At 35.3% G+C, this 25,171-nt stretch overlaps 1 protein-coding gene across 4 annotated transcripts in view; it reads left to right on the top strand.

The window, feature by feature from the left end:
* ANO5 (anoctamin 5) overlaps positions 1-25,171 on the top strand; it is a 97,827-nt gene that overhangs the window by 17,890 nt on the left and 54,766 nt on the right. For 2 of the 4 annotated variants that reach the window (XM_027115175.1, XM_027115173.1), the window contains exons 3-6: positions 2,698-2,745; positions 12,223-12,336; positions 17,615-17,683; positions 18,786-19,070. In XM_027115175.1, the coding sequence (XP_026970976.1) occupies positions 2,698-2,745; positions 12,223-12,336; positions 17,615-17,683; positions 18,786-19,070 (516 nt within the window). Of the gene's footprint in view, positions 1-2,694; positions 2,746-12,222; positions 12,337-17,614; positions 17,684-18,785; positions 19,071-25,171 lie in introns of all 4 variants that reach the window. The other 2 variants (XM_027115174.1, XM_027115172.1) reach the window with 1 other exon arrangement.

Genomic DNA, 25,171 nt, shown 5'->3' with positions numbered 1-25,171 from the left:
ATTAAATGGGTATATTTTTGAATTAGCTCCAAAGTGACTGTTGCTCTTACTTCTAGAAAGATGGAGTAGACAAAATTTTCTCTATTTCTTTTTCTAAGTATAGCTAAAACCCCTGGATATTATATGTAAAACAAACATAATAAGACTGTGAATGTTAGAGAAGAAGACAAATTGGCTAGGGACTTAACTCTAGGGGGAAAGCCATGAAAATGACAGCAGATTTCACATTAGAAACCATGGAGGCTAAAGGAAGCAATACAGATTTTTTCAAGAGCTCAGTGCCAAATCAGAATTCTGTAGCCAGTGAAAATACCCTTCAGGAATGAACAGAGAAATCAAGACATTCACAAAGGAAGGAAGGCTAAAAAAATTTTTCACCAGCACATCTATTCTAAAAGATAGGCCAAAGGAAGTTCTCTAACAGAAAGAAAATGATAAAATAAGGAATTTTGTAGCATGGAGATGAAGGGAAAAATCAACAGAAAGAGTAAAAGCATGAGTAAATGCAATAGACTTTCTGTCTCAAGTTTTCAAAATTATGTTTTGAAAGTTGAAGTAAAAACTTTACAACGTCTGATGTGGTTCTCAATATATGCAGAGAAATAGTTACGACAATTATAAACAAAGAAGGTTTGGGATTGTAAAGGGAAGTGAGGGTTTTATACTTCATTTGACAAGTAAAACATGTATACTGTAAACTGTGATAAATAATGTATATGTAATGTAATTAATATCAAAGCAACCACTTAAACTATACAAAGAGATATACTCAAAAGCTGTTTAGATAAATCAAAATGGAATTATAAAAATATTTCCAATAACCCATGGGAAGTCATGAAAAATAAAACAGAGAAACATAATACAGAAGAAACAAACAGAAAACACAAAAATAAAATGGCAGAACTTTTAATTCCTAATACACTAGTAATTACATGAAGTGTAAATAGTCTAAACACACAAATTGAAAAGAAAAAAGAGTTTGGCAAAGTGGATTAAAAAATGCAAGTAAAAGGATTAAAAATATACATTATGGATGAAAATTAATGCAAACACTAACAAAAAGAAAGCATGAGTGTTATATTAATATCACATCATTAATGTCGATTACACATTGGAGTAAAGAAAATTACCATGGACAGAGCAGGACATGACATAATGATAAAAGGAATCCACCCAACAATGAAACATAGCAGTGCTAAATTTGCATGCACAAAATAATAGCATCAGAATATGTGCAGCAAAAACTAATAAATGGGAAGGAGTAATACACAAATCTATGATTATAACTGGAGACTTCACTCTTTTGTCAATAATAGATGGAACAACTGAATAGAAAATCAGTAAGATATAGATGAACTCACATCAACTAACAGGATGTAGCCAACATTTATATAGTATTCCACCTGACAGCAGCAAAATACACATCTGTTTCAAGTGCTGATGGAACACATGCCAATACAGACTATATTCTGGGCAATAAAACAAACCTCAACATATTTAAAATAATTGAAATAATGGAATGTGTTCTTGAACCACAATGTAATCAAACTAGAAATCAGTAACCATTGTTAACAGGAACATCTCCAACTATTGGAAACTAAACAGCACACTTCTAAACAATCCAAGGGTCAAAGAAAACCTAAGGGAAAAAACAAAATGAAAACAAACAGACAAAAAAAAAAAGTGACCTGAATAAAAGTGAAAATGCAACATATTAACATTTGACGGATCTAGCAAGAGTAATGCTGAAAGGGAAATTTGTAGCAAATTTGTAGCACTAAACATTTATGTTAGTAGAGAGGAAAAGTCTTAAATCAATAATAAGCTTCCCTTTCAAGAAATAAGAGCAAAATAAAAACAGAAGGAAGGCAATTATAAAGATAAGAGCAGTAATCAGTAAGTTGAAAACAGAAAAATATTAGAGAAAAGCATTAAAACAAAAACTTAGCTCTTTGATAGGTAATAAAATTGGCAAACCTCTAGCTAGACTGACAAAAAGAGGAAAAGAGAGAGAGGGAGGGAGAGAAAGCGAAATATTTGAGTGCTCTCAGGAGTATGTGCTGTGGTGTGCGGGCTATCATGGAGCGTGAAGATTTAAATCCACCGTACACCAAGGGAGGCATCACTATTACTTTAACTACAAGTGGTTTTGTGTATTTATATCTATGTATGGCTTTTCTCTTGGGTTATAAGTATAAATCCTTAAGAATTCTGGTGATGCATTTTCTAGGGTATTCACTTTAATAATTTCAAACAAATGGTGAAAGGCCTAAAATAGCCAATTAATTATGTCCTTCCTTTTGGTGCCGGTCAGGATTCAGCATCATTAAAAGATTGGAGCTCCTTGTTATTTCTCTGCAATGTAGTACTTCTTAATCATTTCTTGTATCTCAGAATTTTTTTTATGATTTGTTAAAGCTACCTACAAATTTCTCATTCTTTCTCAAGCTCCCTCTCTCTCTCTCTCTCTCTCCCCGCATAAACATACACACACATTATACACCCACACATGCACATGTATACACATATATACATGCAGTTTTGCATCCAATTTCAGGTGCTTCATAGCTCCCCTGAGTTGTAGGTTTAGTACTTCTGCACAGAGAACCTAGAGTTTTTATTGTTAAAAGTTATATACTCCCCACTTGCATTATTATTATTAACAGCATTCTATCTTCTCCATGACGCTATTAGCAGGACCTGAACAGCAGAGAGTCCAGTTTTCTCATCAGTGAAGAACCAAGGGTAAGCAGCCATCTGTACTGTACTTTCTTGCGTGGACATGATGGGGTGTTTTTTTTGTAGTCAGCAATCATGACTATTTCTGAGTTCACAGTTGTTTTTCAGGTTCTTATACATGATATTAGAGAACTTATTACTTTGGAAAAAAATCAGTTTCTTATGGGAAAAAAATGTCGTCAGACACATTAATGAGAATGACACATAAAGCACAGCACTTTGCTAGCATTTTACTTTCTCAGTTTTACAGATGAGAAAATGAAGGATCTGAGAAGTTTAATGACTTGACAAAAATTATCCATTTGTTTAGGGGGGCAGATCCTGGACTAGACTAGAACTCAGGTTTCTGAGGCCTAATTTAGTATTCTCTCTCCATACATCTTTCTTCTTACCTGTAAGTACATGCCTAAGAATAATCATGAAGAAGTACAGTTTGTTTAAAAATCAAATTTGAATATCAATTAAGAGGTTAATAAAGGGATTCAAAATTTTTTGTTAGTTGCGTAGTAAATAAAAGATGCTGTTTGGGAAGATGGGGAAATAGAGTTATACTCTTATACTGACAGTTTTGGTACAGATGTTTCCCTTTTCACTAGAGTACTGATCTTTATGTTCCAGAATGAAGGTTGTAGGATTGATCAGATTATAATACTTGAAATTTTATTGTTTTTATTTTTCTTTTTAATTTATGTTTATTTTTTGACCATGTAAAACATTCACGATTCCAAAGTTGAAAACTGTAAATTAAATAAAGTTTAGTGGAGCCTAAAGCTTATGCCATTTTGTTGTCACTTTTCTTTTTTTTTTGCTGTACGCTGGCCTCTCACTGCTGCGGTCTCTCCCGTTGCGGAGCACAGGCTCCGGACGCACAGGCCCAGCGGCCATGGCTCACGGGCCCAGCTGCTCCGCGGCATGTGGGATCTTCCCTGACCAGGGCACGAACCCGTGTCCCCCGCATCGGCAGGCGGACTCTCAACCACTGCGCCACCAGGGAAGCCCTTGGTGTCACTTTTCAAGAAGAATAATGGGACAATAATTTACTTTAAAATTTTTACAAAAATGTTTGACTGTGAGAACACATTGCTAGAATCCTTCCTAAATCCTTGAAGGGACTGGTGCAAGTAAGGGGCCCTGACGCTTAGACTTTATTAGCTTGAAGGTAAATCTATCTCAGTTTGAAACTATGAAACAAAGCATTTCAGAGGAAAATTTCTTCCTTGTTTTTCCTCTTAAACCTTCTGTAGTAACCATTTTTATTTAGTTTATCTTTCCAATGTATCCTTTACTTTTCTCTGTGTGTGTGTGTGTGTGTGTGTGTGTGTGTCTACATACATATGTATATTTATATTCTTCCTGCTTCTTTGAAGGCAGCATATTGTATATACTGAACTGTTCTTTTGGTTTTCACTTAAAAACACATCCTGGAGTTCACGCTATACTCTCACGCTATATATGTAATTTTACCATATATTGCCAAATTCCCCTCCGTTTTGCATTTATAAGAAATATATGAGAGTCCTATTTCTCCATAGCTTCATTAACAATGTATTAATAAGTTTAGATGTTTGCCTGTCTGTTAGAGAGGTAGATAGTGGACCTTTTTCAGTTGAGAGCTTTTTCAGTTAGCTCTGTGTCCTAGGATAGTTTAAACTTTCATTTCTCTCAATATGAGTGAGACATTTTATCTTTTTCTACATTGATGGTCATTTTAATTTATTTTGCTGGATCATTCTGTGTATATTTCTTTGTCTATTTTCCTGTCAAGCTGTTAGGTTTTCTTTTTCTTGATATTTTTGGAGCTGGTCACATATTTATTATTATCCCCTTGCCCGTGATATGTTACAAATAATTTCCCCAATTAAGTCATATACTAACAATTGAAGTTTTAAATTCCAAATGATTTTAAAGTGGTTTATGGTATTTCATTCTTTATGATGACATTGTCTTTGGTCAAACAGTAAGTTATTAAAATTAAACAGTAGGTTTCCCTTTTTTAATCGACTTTGTATTTTAGTATAGTTTTAGATTTACAGATTTACTATGAACATAGTACATAAAGTTCCTTATACGTCATGTACATTTTTCCCTATTTACATCTTGCATTACTATGATATATTTGTTGCAAATAATGAACCAATATTGGTACATCATTATTAACTAAAGTCCATACTTTGTTCACATTCCCTTAGTTTTTCCCTGGTGTTCTTTTTCTGTTCCAGGATCCCATCCAGGACACCACATTGCATTTAGTTGTCCTGTCTCTTCAGGCTCCTTTTGGCTGTGACAGTGTCTCAGACTTCTCTCGTTTTCAATGACCTTCACAGTTTTGAGGCGTACTTATCAAGTATTTTGTAGAATGTCCCTCAATTATGGCTTTCCTGATGTTTTTCTCATAATTAGACTGGGGTAGTGAATTTTGGGGAGGAAGACAATAGGAGTAAAATGCTTTTTTCATCACATTATATGAAGGGTACATTGCCTACCCACGTGACTTACCATTCTTGATGTTAACCTTGATTGCCTGGCTTGAAGTCATATTCGTCAGCTTGCTCTGCTGTGAAGTTTTTCTTTCTAGTCTCCCTTTTTATACTGTAGAAGAAAGTCACTGTGTGCAGCCCACTCAAGAATTGGGGGATTATGCTCCACTTCCTTAAGGGTAAATGAATTATTTGGAATTCTTCTGTATGAGAAATAGGTCTCATTTATTTATTCATCAGTTTATTTATACATTGTCTATTTATTTATATCAGTTTGGGCTCAGAGATATTTATTTTATATTTTGTATTATAGACTCAGTACTACTTCATTTACTTTGTTGCTCAAATTGGCCTTGCTTTGATTACTAAGAGCTTTTTGATTGATCCCTGTATCCCTTTGATATAACCCTATTGATTTTGCTTTGTTTTTAGCTTTTCTTACTTTCTGGCATTACAAGATGCTCTAAGCTCATCTCGTCCTTGTACTTTTCCTGTGTCAGTCCCAGAATCAACCATTTTTCCAGGGAAATTTTCTTTTAATGTTATAGAAATATCACAAAAGAAAAATCTGTATCAATCAGGGTCCTATTAGGCATACTCAAAATAGGATAATTTGAGGAGGGCTTAAAAAAAAAACTTTTACAAATATGGGGTGCCAGAAAAGCCCAGTGTGTATAGATTTAGTAACCGTGACTCTATTATCATCCATAGAACTGAAGGGAATTGGGAGGGAACAATTATTAGATCCCAGGAGAGAGTCATGTACTTGAGACATTCTTGAGAAGCTTAATGACCTTCAGTGGAAGGATACAGCCTTCCTGAATCCAGCCTCAGAAAGGAAGACATTTACACTCTTTTCCCTCCTTCCAATCATTTGTGGGAAGCCTGAAGTCAAAGGAGCTCTTTGATATCTATCAGTATAACCAGTCGCCCTCCCAAGAAAAAAAGCAGGGTAGAGATGGATAGAGAAGGGTTCTGCTGAGACAAGCCAAAGATATCCAGCAGGATATCATTGGATATATTTTCCTTTTGGAAAAAATTTAATCCTACCATTATTATGATAGAACTTCACTACTAATGATTCTATAAATACAGAGGAATTCACATAATTTAACCTTTTATTTTAAATAAAGTAGTCAACAGTGGATTTGATTGAGTACCTAAATGGCTAGCTAAATTGCTAGAAGGATGCTAAAACCATTAAATGAAACACAGAAAAATGGAGAAAATTATACCTAAAAGAACCTGTCTCAGAGTGAGTGCCATTTGTGTTGGGAGGAGTAATTTGAAAAGTACTTAGTGTTTAAAGAAGGAGGAATGGGAATTGAAAAGGCACACTAGAGGCATGCCTTAGTAACAATCAACATGCTGTTAACAGGTTTTGAAGGGGTGTAGATCTTGTTCACCTCAGGGATGATATTCCAAATATTTAATGATATGCTTGACATAGGCACAAACCAGCCAGAATGTATAAATGAACCAGAAGCAATAAGTATGAATATAAATTAGTATTTATAATTGATCTACGTATGTATTTAGATATGATTGCTCTGGGACTCAGACATTTGTCTCCTAGAGATCTTATTCAGTCTCATGGCATTAAATACCAATGATATGTTGTAACACTTAAATTTAAGTTTCTAGTATAGACATCAGACTTAAATATTAAGACCTTCAGACTTAAATATCCAAGCCATTTCCCCATCATATGCATTTAAATATCTAAAGACATCTCAAGATTTACATGTCTAAAATGTAATTTTTTCCTAGACAAAAAACTGCTCTCTTGAAGTCTTTCATATCTTAGCTACATACAATCTATTCTTCTAGTTGTTCAAGTTAAAAATTATCATCTTTATTGTTTATACATTACATACAATGAAATGTACCCATTTTAAGTGTACGGTTTGACAAATTTTAACAAATCACAACAATCAAGATATAGATTTCCATTACCTCAAAAAAGCTTCCTTTTTCTGTTTCACCTCTGCCCTAGGCAACCGCTGATTTGTTTTTTTAATTTTTTTTCTAAAGTAGTATGTTAATGGAATCATACTATATGATATATGTAATAATATATACTATTTTGTGTCTGGCTACTGGCTTTTTTTGTTCAGAGACTCATCCAAAATTTCAAATGATACTGATAAATTGAATCTTGTTGAATATATCTGTAGTTTTTTGGTTTCTTTTATTTTGTTTTATTGCTAAGTAGTATTCCATTGTATGGATATACCAAAATTTGTTTATCCATTCACCTGTTGATGGATATTTGAATTGTTTTCAGTTTGGGGACCATTATAAATAAAGCTGTTAGGAACATTTGTGTAAGAAGTGTTCGTATAGACATATATTTTCATTTCTTTTCATTAATTTCCTAGGTGTAAAATTTCTGGATCATATGAAAAATGTGCGTGTAACTTTATATGAAACTGCTAAACTATTTTAAAACGTGGTTGTATATTTTTCATTCCTACCAGTAATGCATGAAAATTCTAGTTGCTCTACATCCTCACCAGCACTTGATATTGTCAACTTTTTAACTTTAGTGATTGAATGGAGGTTATCTCATGGTTTCAGTTCTCATTTTCCTGATGAATGATAATGTTACACATCTTTTCATGGGCTTATTGGCCATTCATACATCTTCTTCTGTTAACTATATGTTCTAATCTTTTCTGTATTTTTAGAAATTGGATTATCTTTCTATTGACTTGTAAGAAGCTTTTATGTATTCTGAATGCAAAACCTTTGTCAGTTGTATTTATTGCAAACATTTTCTCCCAATCTGTGACTTTCCTTTTCTTTTATTTAACACTGTTTTTAAAAATACAAAGTTTCGAAGTTCAATTTCTCATACTTTTTCTTTTATGATCCATGTTTCTTGTGCTCTAAGAAATATTTATCTGCACCAAAGTAGGGGAGATTTTCTCAGATTTTCTTCAGTTTTATAGTTTTAACTTTTACTTTTGGTCTAGGATTCATTTTGAGTTAACTTTTGTAGATGACTTATGGTGAGAATTAAATTTATTTACTTTTTAAATATGCATATTTAGCACTACCTATTGAAATGACTGTCTTTTCCTCATAAATTACTTTAGAACCTTTGTGGAAACTGACTGTGTATGTGTGAGTTTATTTCTAAACTCTCTATTCTGTCCCATCATATGTCTTTTTTTTTTTTTTTTTTTGTGGTACACGGGCCTCTCACTGCTGTGGCCTCTCCCGTTGCGGAGCACAGGCTCCGGACGCGCAGGCTCAGCAGCCATGGCTCACGGGCCCAGCCGCTCCGCGGCACGAACCCGCATCCCCTGCATCGGCAGGTGGACTCTCAACCACTGCGCCACCAGAAAAGACCTGTTGTTTTTAAATAACAGCAATATTAACTCATCTATACATAGTAGGCTCATCAGTTTACAGAGCAGGGAGTTTCCCGCCTTAGTCACCAGTTGCTTAGGTCTCTTTAGCCTATTCCAGGAAAACAACAGTTTAAACAAAACTTTGCATGACAAGAACTGAAGCTCTTTATTGATAATTTTATTAGATAATTTATCATTTCATTATACTATAAAATACAATACTTGCCTTTTTTGTGCCATAGGTTTTCTTTCAAATATTGATTATCCCAGATGTTTTTAATTAATTGCTTTGGTATTTTAAAAATAATGGTCATGGTAATTGAAGACTGAAGACAACTCAGCATTTAAATGATCAAATGACGTTTCCTTTTTTTCTTCAGTATTTTGGTAGTGAAATATTTTAATGGTAATGAAAGATTCTTAATCTTTTTTGGATCTGATTAAAGCTTTGGAACCTCTTCCTAAAAAAAAGAAGTAATTACACACACATGTACGTGATAATGGTAATTTCAGTGTTTTTTCAGTAATGAAGTATTTTACACTATTGGGTAAACTTTTCATACCATACATGGTCCCAGAATAACTGTAGAAATTTTGCTTTCTTTGTCGGATGTGTATAGGCATACTTAACAGAATACCTATTATACCTATTTTACTTTACATTTCCATTCTCATGTTTTCCTTCATTATTCTTTTTTCTCTTTCTTTTTTGTTTTCTTCTTAATCCAGGTCCACAAATGTGTATTATTTAGAGTTATTGTAAAGGGATTTAGGGAAATTTACTTTGAAGTCTCCTTTTTTTTCTTTCATTTATTTTTTATTGTTTTCTTCCTTTTTTTTCTTGTTCTTTTCTTCTGTCTTCTCCCACCCTCCAATTTAATTATTACACATACACATGCATATTCACATGAGTGATCATACTGAGGGTCTTGTTTGTTTGCGTGTCTGTTTTTGCAGGGGATCTTTTCTTTAATCCTGGGCAGGATTTGCTAACTCTCTGTTGATTGCTTCACAGTCTGCAAAGCGATACAATTTGTTCCTGAGGCGGCGTCTTATGGTAACCAGTGCTGAATGATGCTGCTTATGCTTTGGATGCATTGCTAGTGCTGCAGTGCTAGCCCAAGCCATTTTTGTTGCAATGAATACTATTGATTTGGGGGACTTTGTCACTGATTCCTATTCCCCAGGCAACTGGGGTTTTAGAATGGTGATTCTTAATCTTTTTTGGGACTGATTCAAGCTTTGGAAACTTTTCCTAAAAAAATGTAATTACATACACACATAAATACACACACACGCACATACACATATACACACATGCAGTTTACATAGTTTCAGAAGTTTACGAATCCCCAGCAAGAATCCAGGTTTATAAACCTCAGAAAAACGACCTCATTCAATAGCCACCCAGATATTTGCCTCACTATAAACAGGCATTTCCAAGAACAAATCAAACACAAATACAAATATAAATACAAACCTCATACACACTGCAAAAAATGATCTTAATGTCATGTCCTGAGCAAAACAAAAGTGATGTGTTTTAATAGTGTTCAATTATATGTAACAAAATTATCAGGTTTTTCTGCCCCAGTTGGCTTCAACCAGTTTTTGTTAATAGTCCTAAGATATGTACCTCATGGTGATTTACAAGGCTACCAGTGATTTCTCTGTATTTAAAAATTTTTTTACAGTTTATAGTTAGGATGTGACATAATAATAGATATTTGGGTTTTTCTACGTAGCCAAAGGCTACCTTGGCTACCTTTCAGGAGAAGGGAATTACATACACCCATTTTGACTGAACATTCAGGAAATAATTAGATTCACTATTCTAGTTACTTTGTTTATTCCCTAATAGACAAGAACTCTTGAGTGTGATTTTTGTTGATTTCTATGTGCACATCTTCTATCACCAGAACTTCTCTCTGCGGACCTAAATTTAGCTTGTTCAAACAATATGACCGCTTATAAATATATGGTGTTTAAAAAAAAACCTCTATCATACAGAATATGACTGTCCCAGATTTAGAGCAAAAAGATTATTGTTTTTTCCCTCTAATTTTTTGCTTTGATTGTATTTAATCTAATTAGTATCTTTTTTCCTCCCCCAGTTGGCTCCACAAATTTTGGTGAATTTCATAAGATATGCTAATACTGTGATGATTTACAAGAGCTCAAATAATTTTTTTGTTTTGTTCACCTTTTTTTAATGATTTATAATCAAGATATAACATGATAACCGTTTGAATTTTTTCAGGGTTTTCTTTTTGTTTTACTTTCTTTTAGGAAAAGAGAGATGATTATGTATCCTTTGACTGGGGTGTAGAGAACTCAGACATAACATTTGAATTACTGTATTTTGATATGTAATCTCTAGACTCCCTGAATATTTTGTGTTTCTTCATTCTTTTTTCCACTCATTTCCTCCTGTGCACTGGGAGCTAGTTCTTTCTGAGACACATCTTATGCATTCATATAGATAAAATACAGTTATTCTGTTCACAGACCACAGATCAACCATAAGATTTTTGTCTTATTCTTACTTGACTGATCTACAACCAATCCTTTTTATGGGTGATCTGCCTGGCCTGACTTGAATGAAAAACAGCATAGAGTACCATAAAAGAAACTCATAAACTAATATAAATACCAGTTATGAAAATTAAAAACCCAGTTCCCCAATCACAGGTTAGCTAAAGCAGTTGGAAAGTTGCCTATGTTATAAATTTGCATCACAGGGTTAGAGAGATCACTGACATGCACTGCATCATCTATTTACATCATTCTAGGTATTATATGTCGCCTATTCCAAATATTAACTATTACATATTATATATAAACTATAAAGAAGACCAAATCAGTCAAACATGAAATCTCTTCTTTCTGAAGCTCTCTAGTGTTTTTGCAGTTTTGAAAGGGGAGGAATTAATGAACTACACATGTGAAAGCTGAATTTGTAAGTTTGACGATTATACTGAGAGAATTGATAACACAAATTTAAACAGCGGATTGCATTTAGCTCACTTAGGAAGTTGATGTTGAAAGGAGATTTGCATGAGAGTTTACTTGTAGTGAAGCCAGCTGGCACGCTAACTTGCTTTCTAATTTTTAACTGCATGTTGATTTCATTTTAGCCCTTTAAAAGTTGAATTAGAAAGTAGCAACTTTATGAAAACATACATATAAGCATTAATCATAAGTTTATGTTCTTGCAGTGAGATTCATTAATTGGTCTATAATTAATTATACCCCCAAAGTAGTGAGTGACCATGAATTATTTGTTGGACTAATTGGTACATTGTTTAATGAAGATAACAAGTCTCTCTGAATATGCATTTTGGGATCAATGTATACACGTATTCATTTTGTGTTTTGGTATAATTGTAGCATTTTTATTGTGTGTGCATGTAGTAAATATGCTTAGCTTCATCTTGAGTCTTTGTTGTTTAATATGTAACTTTATGGCATTTCACTTTCTAAAATAAGCATGATCTTCTGTTGATGAAAACTCTGGTTGTCTTCATCTGTCATTTCAGGACTGAAAAAAATTATATGCTGACCAAATTTTAGCTAATCCCTTTCATGTTTTTGCCATGTGAAAGTAAAACTATAATTTAAAGTTGTGTCATTCATGTCTCCTGCAGTTTAAAAAAGATGAACAAAGCAAAGATTCTATCTTCTTCAGAGACGGGATTAGGCAAATTGATTTTGTGCTTTCCTATGTTGATGACTTAAAGAAAGAAGCTGAACTGAAGGCAGTAAGTACTTATGTAAGAGAGATGGGAATAATAAGAAGAAGCACGTTCTATACTTTGACAGGGATGTTTCCTCTGAATTATGTTGTAAAAGTTAGCAGCCCCAGAGTGTTACTGGAAACTGAGTGAAAAGACTACAAAATACGCAGCCTAAGAATGGATGTGTAAAGTCAATTTTATTTTTTGGATATTTTGGACAGTGACTTCTTTTTCTTCTCCCAAGTGACTGATATATTTTTTATATAGCTCACCTTTGATATTAAATGTGACCTCCAGAATTTGAGGTGTATATCTGAATATAATATTTATCTTTTGTGTTTAATTTCATTTTGACTTTCATTAATCCATTTTATCTGAGTAGCCTTGATATTATGTTCTTTCTGACCTTATCACTTTCTGAACTTACATTATTTATTCATTTTTTTTACTTGTTTACTGTCTCTAACACCATAAATTAAGTTCACAAAACCAAGGACTTTGTCTTGTTCATTACGGTATACTCAAATGCTTAGAACAGCAGTTAGAGCATAATGGATGCTTAATAAATATTAGATATTTGAAATAATGAATTAATATATTAATTCATATGGGTAAGCATATAAACACACATTTGCTAACATACTTACAATAGGAAATAAATGTCACATAAAGTAAAAAACTGTAGCTATTATCCCCATAAGGCCCTGTACATAGCCATTTCTGTCCATTTCTTCCACCCTTTGCCTGGAAACTCTTCCACCAGGCCTCTAAAATTCATTCATTATCACCATATTCAGCTCTTCTCTGAATGTCCCCTTCAAGCCTAGCTCCTCGTGTGGGTTTGGTGCCTTCCACAGCAGTCCTCTCAAGCGGTGGTGGTTTTTCCCTTACGCTTTTTCTGGAAATGGAAATGGATGAATGCCTGCTCTCCTTTTATCGTATTGTTGATTACAGTCTATCCTCCCTCGCTCAGCCTTGAAGCTCCTGAGTTTTAAATCTCATCGGAGTTATCGCTACCCTGCATTGTTGCTGTCTTTAATCTGTCCCTGGCCTTCTGTTCTATTTCTCAACAATTTTAGCTCCTGGATCACCATCACTCTCTCCACAAATACTCCCTTTTTAAGTATTGATTATCTCAATGGTTATCTAGATGATTATTTTGGCATCCTAGCCTCTCTGTTCCTTGAACTCCCTTTTGCAAGTATCTTAGTCTCTAACTCAGCCATTCACTCCCCTAGAACTTGTCATTACTAATAACTACAACTGTTTATAATCTCATTCAAAGTATCCAACTGTCTGACCAATCCCTCGAATATGTCTGACCAATACTCTTCTTCCTTCAGCTGCACCAGGACCAGATAAGATGCAATTATCTTAACTCCTTTTTACTGCTGCTCCTTATCTTTATGCTCTTCTTTATGCTTATTCAGTTTAAATCTCGTATCACATTATACTCTACTGCATGTGCCATCAAATCCCTTGCCCATCTCTCAGTTGTACTTAACTTTGGAAAACAATTTTAGTTAAACCCAACTTTCCACCTGCTAATGCTAGAACCATGCAGAAAGACAGACATACCATTCACTTACTGGTTTTATCTCATATTTGTGCCGATAGACCTCAACTCAGTCCTTAATGCTATCTGGCAGTCATACTTCCTTAATTTATTCAGTTTCCCACTCTCCTGGGTGACTGTTTTATAACTTTTTCTCTCTCACACCTTCTATGTATCCTCCCCATTTTCAAGCTTAGCTGACCACTTTTCTAATTCACTGAGAAAACTGAAGCAAGTAGAAGAGAAATTCTTAATTTTCATTACCACATTTGTCCATCTACCAGCATCTTCCACCTGTATAATCTACCTTTCTTCCTTTTACCATAGATGTACTATTTATCCTTCTATCTAAAGCCAACACATTTGCTTGTGTTCTGGATCCCTTTCTTCTTGCCTACCGTTTAGGAGTCAACAAGACTACCCCCAGGTTTGCTGACTCACTAAAAGGACTCACAGGACACAGCATGTAGCCATACTCAATGGCTATGTTTTATTGCAATGAAATAATAAAAGCAAAATCAGCAAAAGGAAAAGATGCATGGGGCAAAGTCCAGAGAAAACTAGGAGCAAGCTTATAAGAGTTCTCTCCCAGTGGAGTCACACAGGATGCAGTTAATTCCTCCAGTAACAATGTATGACACCACATTGGAGGTACTGTTTACTAAGGAAGCTCATTAAAGACTCAGTGCTGTACGATATTATTGGGGGCTGGTCCTTGTAACCTTCTGCCTACGTCATACCAACATTCCGTAGTCCCGGAAGAAAGCAGATGTTCAGCATGAACTACATAGTTTGTACAAACAGTTGAGGTAAAGTGAGCCACTCTTAGTAGTTCTGGGAATGGTGGGAACCCTCACAAAAACCAAGTTCCCAGACACCGGAACCAACCTTGCAGGCAGGCCTTTCTAAGGATAGCAGTTTCAAGCCTGTTATATTACCTCTTTTCTGTATACCTACTTAGGGATATTGCTTTTACGATTCTTTCCTCTCTCTTAAAATTGCATTTTGTTTTGTTCTTTACTGGATCATTTCTTTCAACAAATAAATGTGCTGTTAATTCTTCCGTATTAAAAACAAATTAAAAAGCAAGCACAAAGACCTCCTCTTAATCTCAATTTCCCTGCCAGCTAATGTCGACTTCTCAATTTCCTTTTTGCCCAGTTTTCTCTTAAACCGATTCCTATCAGGCCTTAACGTCACCCACTCTGCTCATCTTCAGATAAATGAATCCAGTGATCAAGTCTCAACCCTCATCTTGCTTGACCTGTTAGCAGCATTTGCCACTGATTACCATTCCCTTCTCTACAGTTTATGTTCTTCACTCAGCTTCCAGGTCTCCACATTCTCTTAGTTTTCTTCTTATTTCACTAGCCGCTCCTTCTCAATCTTTTCTTCTCCCTGATTTCTTGTTATTGTAGTGCCTCAGGTTCAGTCCTTAATCCTCTTCTTTTCTCAGCCTACATTGATTTCTTTGATGATGCTTCCTGTCTCACAGTTTTAAAATTTAAAACCATGTTTGTGCTAATTCCAACGTTTAGCTTTCCAGTTTGTACTTCTTTCCCCTGTGACTATTCTGCATCTCTACTTGGAAGTCTTACAGAATCTCAGACTCAGCAGGTCTAAAATGAACTCCTGGACTTCCCCTGAAAGCCTGATTCATCTACAAGTCTTCCCCAACTACAATTATTTATCATACATTTCAGTAGTTGCAAAGGGTATAATCTATAATGCTTTGTAAATGGCCCAGTTTTTAGCATATATCTCTAGAAGGTAAATACCTTGGAAATTTGACACTCACCATCATTTATTTTAAAAAATGAGTTATATGAAGAAACTCTTTTTTAACACTTTGAATTTTACATCATTTATTTTTCTCCACCTAAAATTTTCCTTCCACACTCTGTCCACATAATTTTTTCCTAATTTAAGTGTTTTATCTTTGGGAGTCTTTTATTGTTTGTTCAGTCTTAAGTTTGCTACAACAAATGTGTATATACCTTGAAATGTTTTTATTTCCTTTCACCAGAACAGTCTAAGCCTTAAACTTCTTCTTTTGTTTTGAGGTGTTTTTTGTTTTTTACAACTGTACAAGTGTATAATTGATAAAACATCATGAATATACTACAATATTTGACAAGTAGTTATCAAACATCAAAAGTAATGAACACAGGGGCTTTAAACAATATTTTCCACATCTTACTCCTCCGCCATCTAGTGGGAAGCAGACACATAGCACAGGGAGATCAGCTCGGTGCTTTGTGACCACCTAGAGGGGTGGGATAGGGAGGGTGGGAGGGAGACGCAAGAGGAAGGAGATATGGGGATAGATATATATGTAGAGCTGATTCACTTTGTTATAAAGCAGAAACTAACACACCATTGTAAAGCAATTATAGTCCAATAAAGATGTTAAAAAAAAACCCAGAAAACAGTATTTTCCTTATTTGTAGATGAATGAGAATTATTCCTAGAATGAGATGGTTCAGCTTCAAGTATATTCTATTTTTATATATGTTTGTATAAATTAAGCTTGTTCAGTTAAGTAAGTAGGTTGGAATAGAAAAGGTACTGTTTTAGCAGTTTGAATCTTTTTTGAGCTCCTGAATTATAGCCCCAAATTACAAAGTGATTTATCATAAAAGTAATGTTTAATGGTCTGTCACCTAATAATCCTCTTAGCTCGGCCTTCAGTTTTACTGAACTCAGAGAATTGGTGTCCACATGACTTGCAAAAGCATTTGTTACTACAGTGAGGAGATTCACTTTTTTTTAATACTGATAACAATATTTTGAATGTCCCTCTCTGCCCCTTGTTGTTTTGTTTTGTTTTTGCCTTCCTGGATGTTCACAGCCTGCCTTTTCTTTGGTAACCTAGGAGAAGGGCAATTGTGAAAGGGTATCAGAGAGAGGAGAATTATTCATAGACATATTCTCACATGTAGTAAACTTTGGAAATGGAGAAAAAGAACCCATTAAAATTATATTTTATTCCTTGTAAAGTTTGAAGATCTCTCAAGGTGGACATATCCATTTGAAGATGTGTCCTGTAACATCCTAGTGAAACCTTTTAAAATTTCAGTTACATTTTTCACACTTAAATCATAATTTTTTACATTTAAGTCACATTTACAGTTTTTCACACGTAAGTCACATTTACACTTTTTCACACTTACGTAAGAGTTAAATCATACTTGAATCACTGTTACAATTTTTTCACACTTAAATCATAAAGCCAAAAGATTCTTTGACAATCATTGTTTTAAAGCCCACAGTAATGATTATTTGCATTTAATTGAATTAAATTTAATTTTACTTTTTCTAAGTGAAATTATTCTTCATGATTAAAAAGTCATGATGATATTTTGGCTTAAAATTGCATTAAATATGTCGTTTATTTGAAGAATACTGATATCTTTGTAGTACTGAATCTCCCCAACTAGGAGTATAATATGTCTCTCTGTTTATCAAATTTTTTATGTTAATTAGTAAAGTTTTCTGCATTTTTTTCAGATAGAGGTCCTGCATATTTCCTGGAGATTATTCCTAGATATATTGGGTTTTTATAGTTATACTGTGATTTATAATATTGGTGAAAAGCAGGCCATGGCACTCAGATGGGGGTAATACATAGAGTACTTTTTTATACAACCAAGGGACCATCTGGAGGCAGTCATTGTGTAACAAGTCTGTTTATCACTGGGCAAATAAAAGGGTTTTACATAATACTACTAATTTGTTTTTCCATAGGAAAGAAGAAAAGAGTTTGAACAAAATCTCAGAAAAACAGGTCTTGAGTTGGAAATTGAAGATAAAATGGTAAATGTAATTGTTAGTCTATATCAGAGTCTTAGTTTTTTAAGTTTTGTTTTCTTCTCCTCTGACCTTTGACTGGCTAGACTTTGTGTTTGGGAGTAAAACAATAGCTTTTTTGGCTACTGACATGTAACTGAGGATGGTAGGGCCTGTGGTCTTCCAGGTAAATAAGTAGGTCAGTGCTCTGAATTTGAGATGATAAGGGATGAGTGGAACACTTTAAAAATAGGCATAAATAGTTCTAGTCAGGATCCAGAGAAAGTAAAGACATGGTTTTTGTTTCACATCTGTGTCATTTTGAAGGCAGCCTATAATCTAGCACCCTAACTAGTTAACCTGGCTCTCTTGCAACACAACCTTCTAGTTAAGCCAAGACACTTTTTGTGCTCATGAATATGCCAAGTTTTTTTTTTTTAACCTCCTACCATTTACTGGTTTTCTAGAATTTCCTTCAAAATTACTTTTAAAGACCTATTTCAGATCCCACCCTGTCCATGAAACTCTAATACTCTCTACTTCTAAATTAATAGTCTCTACTTCTTATTCATCCCTGTATTTTACTGAACTAGTAAATATGAATTATACCACATATTCTATGTGTAACTTATTCTCCTGTGTGTTGAACCCTTATTACCTGAAGTTCCTCCTTTAGGTGTAGGTGATACATCAAAACTGGGTAAGAAGAGGGAGTATATCTTATACTTTGTATGTATTTCTCATATACCCTAAACACACTTCTAAGCTTATAGCTAGTTGCTAAAAACTTAAGAGATTTCCCAGAACCACATGTGTTTCTATGGACTTCAGACTAGTGTACATTGACCCTGAAATATATTTTTTAAAATATTCTTTGTCTCTGTCTGTCTCTATGTCTCTCTCTCTGTCACACACACACACACACACACACACACATATAGTATACACATATATACATATATATGTAAGTATAATATGTATAACTGTTATGAGCATTTGCAAAGTTTTGCTGAAATTTTTCAATAAATTGAAAATACTTGATGTCTTTAATTTGTTTGAGATTTTGTAAAATTTTCTTCCTTTAATCAACTCAGTAATCTTTCTGTTATTTTGCCTCCATCTTATACAGAACTCCGAAGATGGGAAAACTTATTTTGTCAAGATCCATGCCCCTTGGGAGGTATTAGTTACTTACGCTGAAGTGTTGGGAATCAAAATGCCTATTAAGGAGAGTGATATTCCTCGAGCTGACAAAATCCCTTTTAGCTGTATGCTTGGGCCTCTGAAGCTCCCAAGGAATGTGAAGCATCCTCATGCTGAATATTTCACTGCCCAATTCACCAGACATCGGCAGGAGCTCTTCCTCATTGAAGATGAGTCAAGCTTCTTTCCATCTTCATCAAGAAACAGAATTGTAGGTAGAGAAGACCTTTGGGCACATCCCTTGGTGTAAGGGATGTGTGCCTGTGTGTGCTTTTATATGTGTGCATGTGTGATACTATGTCCACAAGATGTTTCTGTTTAAATTTTGATAAGTGTTCGGTGGTATTGGGCAGGGCAGGTTTGAAAGGCTACTTGGACCGCTTAACGCTGTTAACCTCCCTACTTCTCCAGCTGTCGTTTAAAAATGAGTGGTTGACAGTGTGGACACAGCAAAGAGAGGCCTCTTGCAATATTGGGGAAATCACTTAATTGAGAGCCAGAGGACTTTTGTTTTGTAAGATTTTTGTAAAATGGTTTTATAAACTTATAGTTAGGTTTTTATAAATTCAGTGCATAGCAGAAAGAATATTGGTCATTCCAACTGGAAATGGAATGTTTTAATTTCTTTGTATATGGTGTTGACTGAAAAAAATACACAACCTGAAAGTTGAGAATTATGTTTTATTCAAGGACATTACTGCGAACTCTGAGGAACTGTTACAACAGGTAAGGGAGGAGCCAGGGTACATAGGACTTGTTGCTGGAAAAAATACATGTAGTGGGACATTAAAAGATTACTGCTAATCACAAAAACCAGATATCTCAAGTTAATGATTTTAGTGCTTTTCTATGCATGGGAAGATGCAAGAGTCTGGGCTCATTGAAATTATTCCTTTGATATGCCTCTTAACTATGTAGGACGTGTATCCTGTTTTTCTCCATCCTGAATTCCCTGGTGTGGGGAGGCTACAGTGGCTGACGGCTTGGTGGCAGGCAATATTCCTTGTTTACTGACATGGCAGGTGCCATATTACTTTGTTCACAATAGATAGCATTTGAGAAACATCAGAACTTTTTCCTTCCATTTAAAACTGTTTTCAGTCTTTCTTTTCTTTAATTTTTGTTTTAATTTTTGTTTTCAGTCTTTTGAATAATAATATTTCCTCTCCATTTGTAGTCCTAGGGTCTTGAAACTTCCCATTGACAAGGAAAAAGAAAATGTGTATGTGTTACACTATCACCCTTTACAAAATTATGTACTAATTTAGAGTCCTATTAACAACATAGGAGAATGCTGTTTTCCACATATCTTTCTCAACACTAAAAAGTACCAGTCTTTCTTTTTCTTTATTTTTAAACTGTAGCATAACATAAATAGAGATAGGCACACAAGTGTGCACTGCTCTTTGAATTCAATCACAAAATGAACACAGCTATGTAACCACCACCCAGATCAAAAGAGAAAACTTTCCTAGCCCTCCAGAAGCCCTAGTGCCTCCTTCCGGTCACTATTCCTGTCCCTCTCAGCAGAGGTAGAGTTTCACTTTTAACAGCAGATATTAGCATAATCTGTTTTTAAACTTTATAAAAAATGGAGTCATACGGTATGTATTCTTTTGAGTCTGGCTTCTTTGGCTCAACATTTATTTGGTTGATTAAATTAGCTATGGTTGGTTAATTTTATTCATTAATTTTCATTACTTTCTATGGAAACTTATTTGTGTATGTATCATTATGGTTTAATTTGCAATATCAAATGAGATTTATCTCCTTGTTTATGTTTATTGGGCATTAAGATATGCACTTTTTTTTTTTTTTGCGGTACGCGGGCCTCTCCTGTTGTGGAGCACAGGCTCCGAATGCGCAGGCTCAGTGGCCATGGCTCACGGGCCCAGCCGCTCCGCGGCATGTGGGATCCTCCCGGACTGGGGCACGAACCCGTGTACCCTGCATCGGCAGGCGGACTCTCAACCACTGCACCACCAGGGAAGCCCTAGATATGCACTTTTGTTAAGTCCCTGCTAATGTCTCTTGATTTTGTTTTTCAGTTAGGTCTTCCCTTGTTGATTTGTAGGAACAGTTTATATATTCTTTTTTTGAACCCTTTATTATATATTTTACTGATATTTTCTTACTTTGTGCTTCCTTTTTCATCCTTTTTATGGTTTCTTTTCATAAACAGATGTTTTTAATTTCAATGCACCCTTGACTCTTGAACAACATGGGTTTGAAATGCAAGCGTCCACTTATGCATGGATTTTTTTCAATAGTAAATACTACACTACTACATGATCCATGGTTGGTTGAATTCTTAGATGTGGAACCTCAGATATGGAGGGACCTTGTGTACAGAAGGCAAACTATATATTATACTCACATTTTTGGCTGCCCAAAGGGTCAGTGCCCCTACCCAATGTTGTTCAAGGGTCAACTGTAGTCTACTTTCTCGAGCCTTTACTTTATGAATAAAGCTGTTAACCTTTAACTACCACCAAGATCATGAAGTTATTTCCTGTATTCTAGAAGTCGTATTATTTTACTCTTCACATTGAGAACTACTGTCCACTTGGAATTAATTTTTCTTCATGGTGCAAAATAGAGGCCTTTTCTCCCCCATATGTATAGTCATTTGACTTACACCAATTATTGAAAACATTCAACTTTTCATATTGTTTTACAGTTCCCTCTTTGTCATAACTCATGTGTCTAGATATTCATAGATCTACTTCTGGGTTTTATTCTGCTGCTTTGACCTATGTCTGTTTTTGTATCCATACTGACAATGTTGAACTTTGACTGAGTTCTGTTCCCAGAAAATCGGGACAATTTAAAAAAATCTCCCACTCTTCTTGTTCTGTAAAACCGCTTACTGCAAAGAACCACCCTTCCCTATATGACTTAAAGAATATTCATAGATAACCCCCCTGTTTGACTTGACAGCACTGTTTGCCACATAATTTATTCTAAATTCATCTGCTAATTGAAGTGTTCATCAGTATTAGTTGTCTCTATCCCAATTAATAATAATAAAAATAAAAACTTCTCATATATCTATGTGGAGTAGGTAGTTACAGCTTGGAACCAGGTGCCTAGACTACACTCCCATAGAGCCAAGGAAACAGGGATGTTATCTTTCTTGATGTTTACATTTAAAAGAGATGGTTCCTGGAAAACTTAAGAAAAACTCTCCTGAGTTATGAAACTGGCAAGAGGCTTATTTAGCTTTTAAAAATATTTACATACATCTCAAAGAGAAGAGAAAAAGAATTTATAATTACAAGTTCTCTAAAGGAAATGCTCTAAGATTTGGCACCAGGGAAATTTCAGTTCTTTCCTTCCTTCCTCCGTCCCTCCATCTTTCTTTACTCTCTTTCTTCTTTCTCTTTCTCCCTTCCTTCCTTCTTTCCTTCCTCCCTCCCTCCCTCCCTCCCTCCCTCTCTCTCTCTCTCTCTCCCTTTCTTTCTCTCTCTCTCTCTTTCTTTCTTTCTTTCTTATTGATACATTTTAACATATACCAAACTCATGTATCCAAATTTGTATTCGTCTTAAAGTAATCATATTTGCAAGTATATACTTAATCCAGTGACCCTGCAAATGTGCAAAATAATTTTGAGATTCCTTAAAATACTCTTACTGTTAATAATAGCAAACACTTAAATAGAACTTACTATGTACTAGGCATTTTTTTTTTTGTACAACATAGTGATTCAATAATTTTGCAGATTATGCTCCATTTAAAGTTATAAAATACTGGCTATATTCCCTGTGCTGTACAATATATCCATGTATCCTATTTATTTTGTTCATAGTAGTTTGTACCTCTTATTCCCTATCCCTATCTCACCCCTCCCTCCATCCCTCTCCGCACTGGTAACCACTAGTTTGTTCTCTATCTTTGTGAATCTGTTTCTGTTTTGTTATGTTCATTCATTTATTTTATTTTTTAGTTTATACATATCACATTCTACTGTAAGTGATAACTTACAGTATTTGTCTTTCTCTGACTTATTTCACTAAGAATAATACCCCCCAGGTCCATCCATGTTGTTGTGAATGGCAAAATTGACTTCTTTTTTTGTGGCTGAGTAGTATTTTAGATCTATATTTACCCTTACAATTTCTTCCTTTCATTATTACTTTATAGTGATAAACATTAGACACATTCCCATTCTTTGTTTCATAAATGGTTAGCTGAACTATGTATCCTCATTGATCCCTGGAAACAAAGGACTGTTAGGTAAATTAACCAAAATTCAGTTGAACTTACTTCCCCAAAAGATCCTAAACTTTGCTGCACCCTCAACCTTAGCCAATGTTGGCATGTAGACTAGCCCTTCCTTAACACAAAGAAAGACACTTCCTGAACTTTGGCTTACTTCTCCCTATAAAAGAAGTCATTTTATGCTTGGCTTTTCAGATGTTCCCAGATCTCTCTATTGCAACAGTTCCCCTCATCCTCTTGCAGTAATCATTAAAATCTTTCCTAAGTTTGGATTTGTTTTTGTTTGACAACACCATGCTGTATTTATTACCATAGCTTTATAATAAGTCTTAATATTTGGAAGAGTAAAATTTTCCACTTTGTTAGCTCCCCAGTACAGAGTTATTTTTGGAGAATCTTTTTGGTGAATCTTTCCTAGGGAAATAATCCAAAGTATGGAAAATAGTTAATATTTATCACATTATTTATAAAAATCAAAACGATTTTGCATAAAGTATCATTTATTTACCAAGACATAATATTAAACTGCCCTTAAAATGAATAACCAGATTAAATAATGATGATTATGTAATGTTTGTCAAGGGTGACAAACATTGCAATAAACAATTCCTTAAACAATAAAATATTTAAAAGGGGAGGTGAAGAGAAGTATATCTAAAACAGTGCTAAGAAGAAGGACCTTCAAGATGGTGGAGGAGTAAGATGTGGAGATCACCTTCCTCCCCACAAATACATCAAACACATCTACATGTGGAACAGCTCCTACAGAACACCGGCAGAAGACCTCAGACTTCCCAAAAGGCACGAAACTCTCCATGTACCTGACCGTGTGGCTGACAGGGTCTTGGTACTCTGGCCGGGTGTCAGGCCTGAGACTCTGGGGTGGGAGAGCCGAGTGCAGGACATTGGACCACCAGAGACCTCATAATATCAATTGGCGAGAGATGTCCCAGAGATCTCTGTTTCAACGCTAAGACCTAGCTCCACTCAATGACCAGCAAGCTCCAGTGCTGGACACCCCACGCCAAACAATGAGCAAGACAGGAACACAACCCCACCCATAAGCAGAGAGGCTGCCTAAGATAATAATAAGTTCACAGACACCCCAAAACACCACTGGACGCAGTCCTGCCCACCAGAAAGACAAGATCCAGCCTCATCCACCAGAACACATGCACCAGTCCCCTCCGGGCAGACACCAAAAATAATGGGAACTACAAACCTGCAGCCTGCAAAAAGGATACCCCAAACACAGTAAGTTAAGCAAAATCAGAAGACAGAGAAGCACACAGCAGATGAAGGAGCAAGATAAGAACCTATCAAACCAAACAAATGAAGAGGAAGTAGGCAGTCTACCTGAAGAAGAATTCAGAGTAATGATAGTAAAGATGATCCAAAATCTTGGAAATAGAATGGAGAAAATACAAGAAATGTTTGACAAGGACCTAGAAGAACTAGAGAACAAACAAACAACGATGAACAACACAATAAATGAAATAAAAATTTCTCTAGAAGGGGGGCTTCCCTGGTGGCACAGTGGTTAAGAATCCGCCTGCCAATGCAGGGGACACGGGTTCGAGCCCTGGTCCGGGAAGATCCCACATGCCACGGAGCAACTAAGCCAGTGCGCCACAACTACTGAGCCTGTGCTCTAGAGCCCGCGAGCCACAACTACTGAGCCCGTGTGATGCAACTACTGAAGCCCATGCATCTGGAGCCCATGCTCCACAACAAGAGAAGCCACCGTAATGAAAAACCCACGCACCACAACGAAGAGTAGTCCCCACTCACTGCAACTAGAGAAAACGTGTGCACAGCAACAAAGACCCAATGCAGCCAAAAAAAAAAAAAAAAATTCTCTAGAAGGAATCAATAGCAGAATAACTGAGGCAGAAGAATGGATAAGTGACCTGGAAGATAAAATAGTGGAAATAGCTACTGCAGAGCAGAATAAACAAACAGAATGAAAAGAATTGAGGAGAGTCTCAGAAACCTCTGGGACAACATTAAACACAACAACATTCGAATTATAGGGGTCCCAGAAGAAGAAGACAAAAAGAAAGGGACTGAGAAAATATTTGAAGAGATTA

The sequence above is a fragment of the Aethalodelphis obliquidens genome, unplaced genomic scaffold, assembly GCF_003676395.1.
Source record: "Aethalodelphis obliquidens isolate GAN/ISIS:26980383/991018 unplaced genomic scaffold, ASM367639v1 scaffold14, whole genome shotgun sequence".
NCBI classification, from domain to species: domain Eukaryota; kingdom Metazoa; phylum Chordata; class Mammalia; order Artiodactyla; family Delphinidae; genus Aethalodelphis; species Aethalodelphis obliquidens.
Note: the sequence above shows the minus strand (reverse complement) of the source record. Positions and strands in the feature narration are given on the sequence as shown.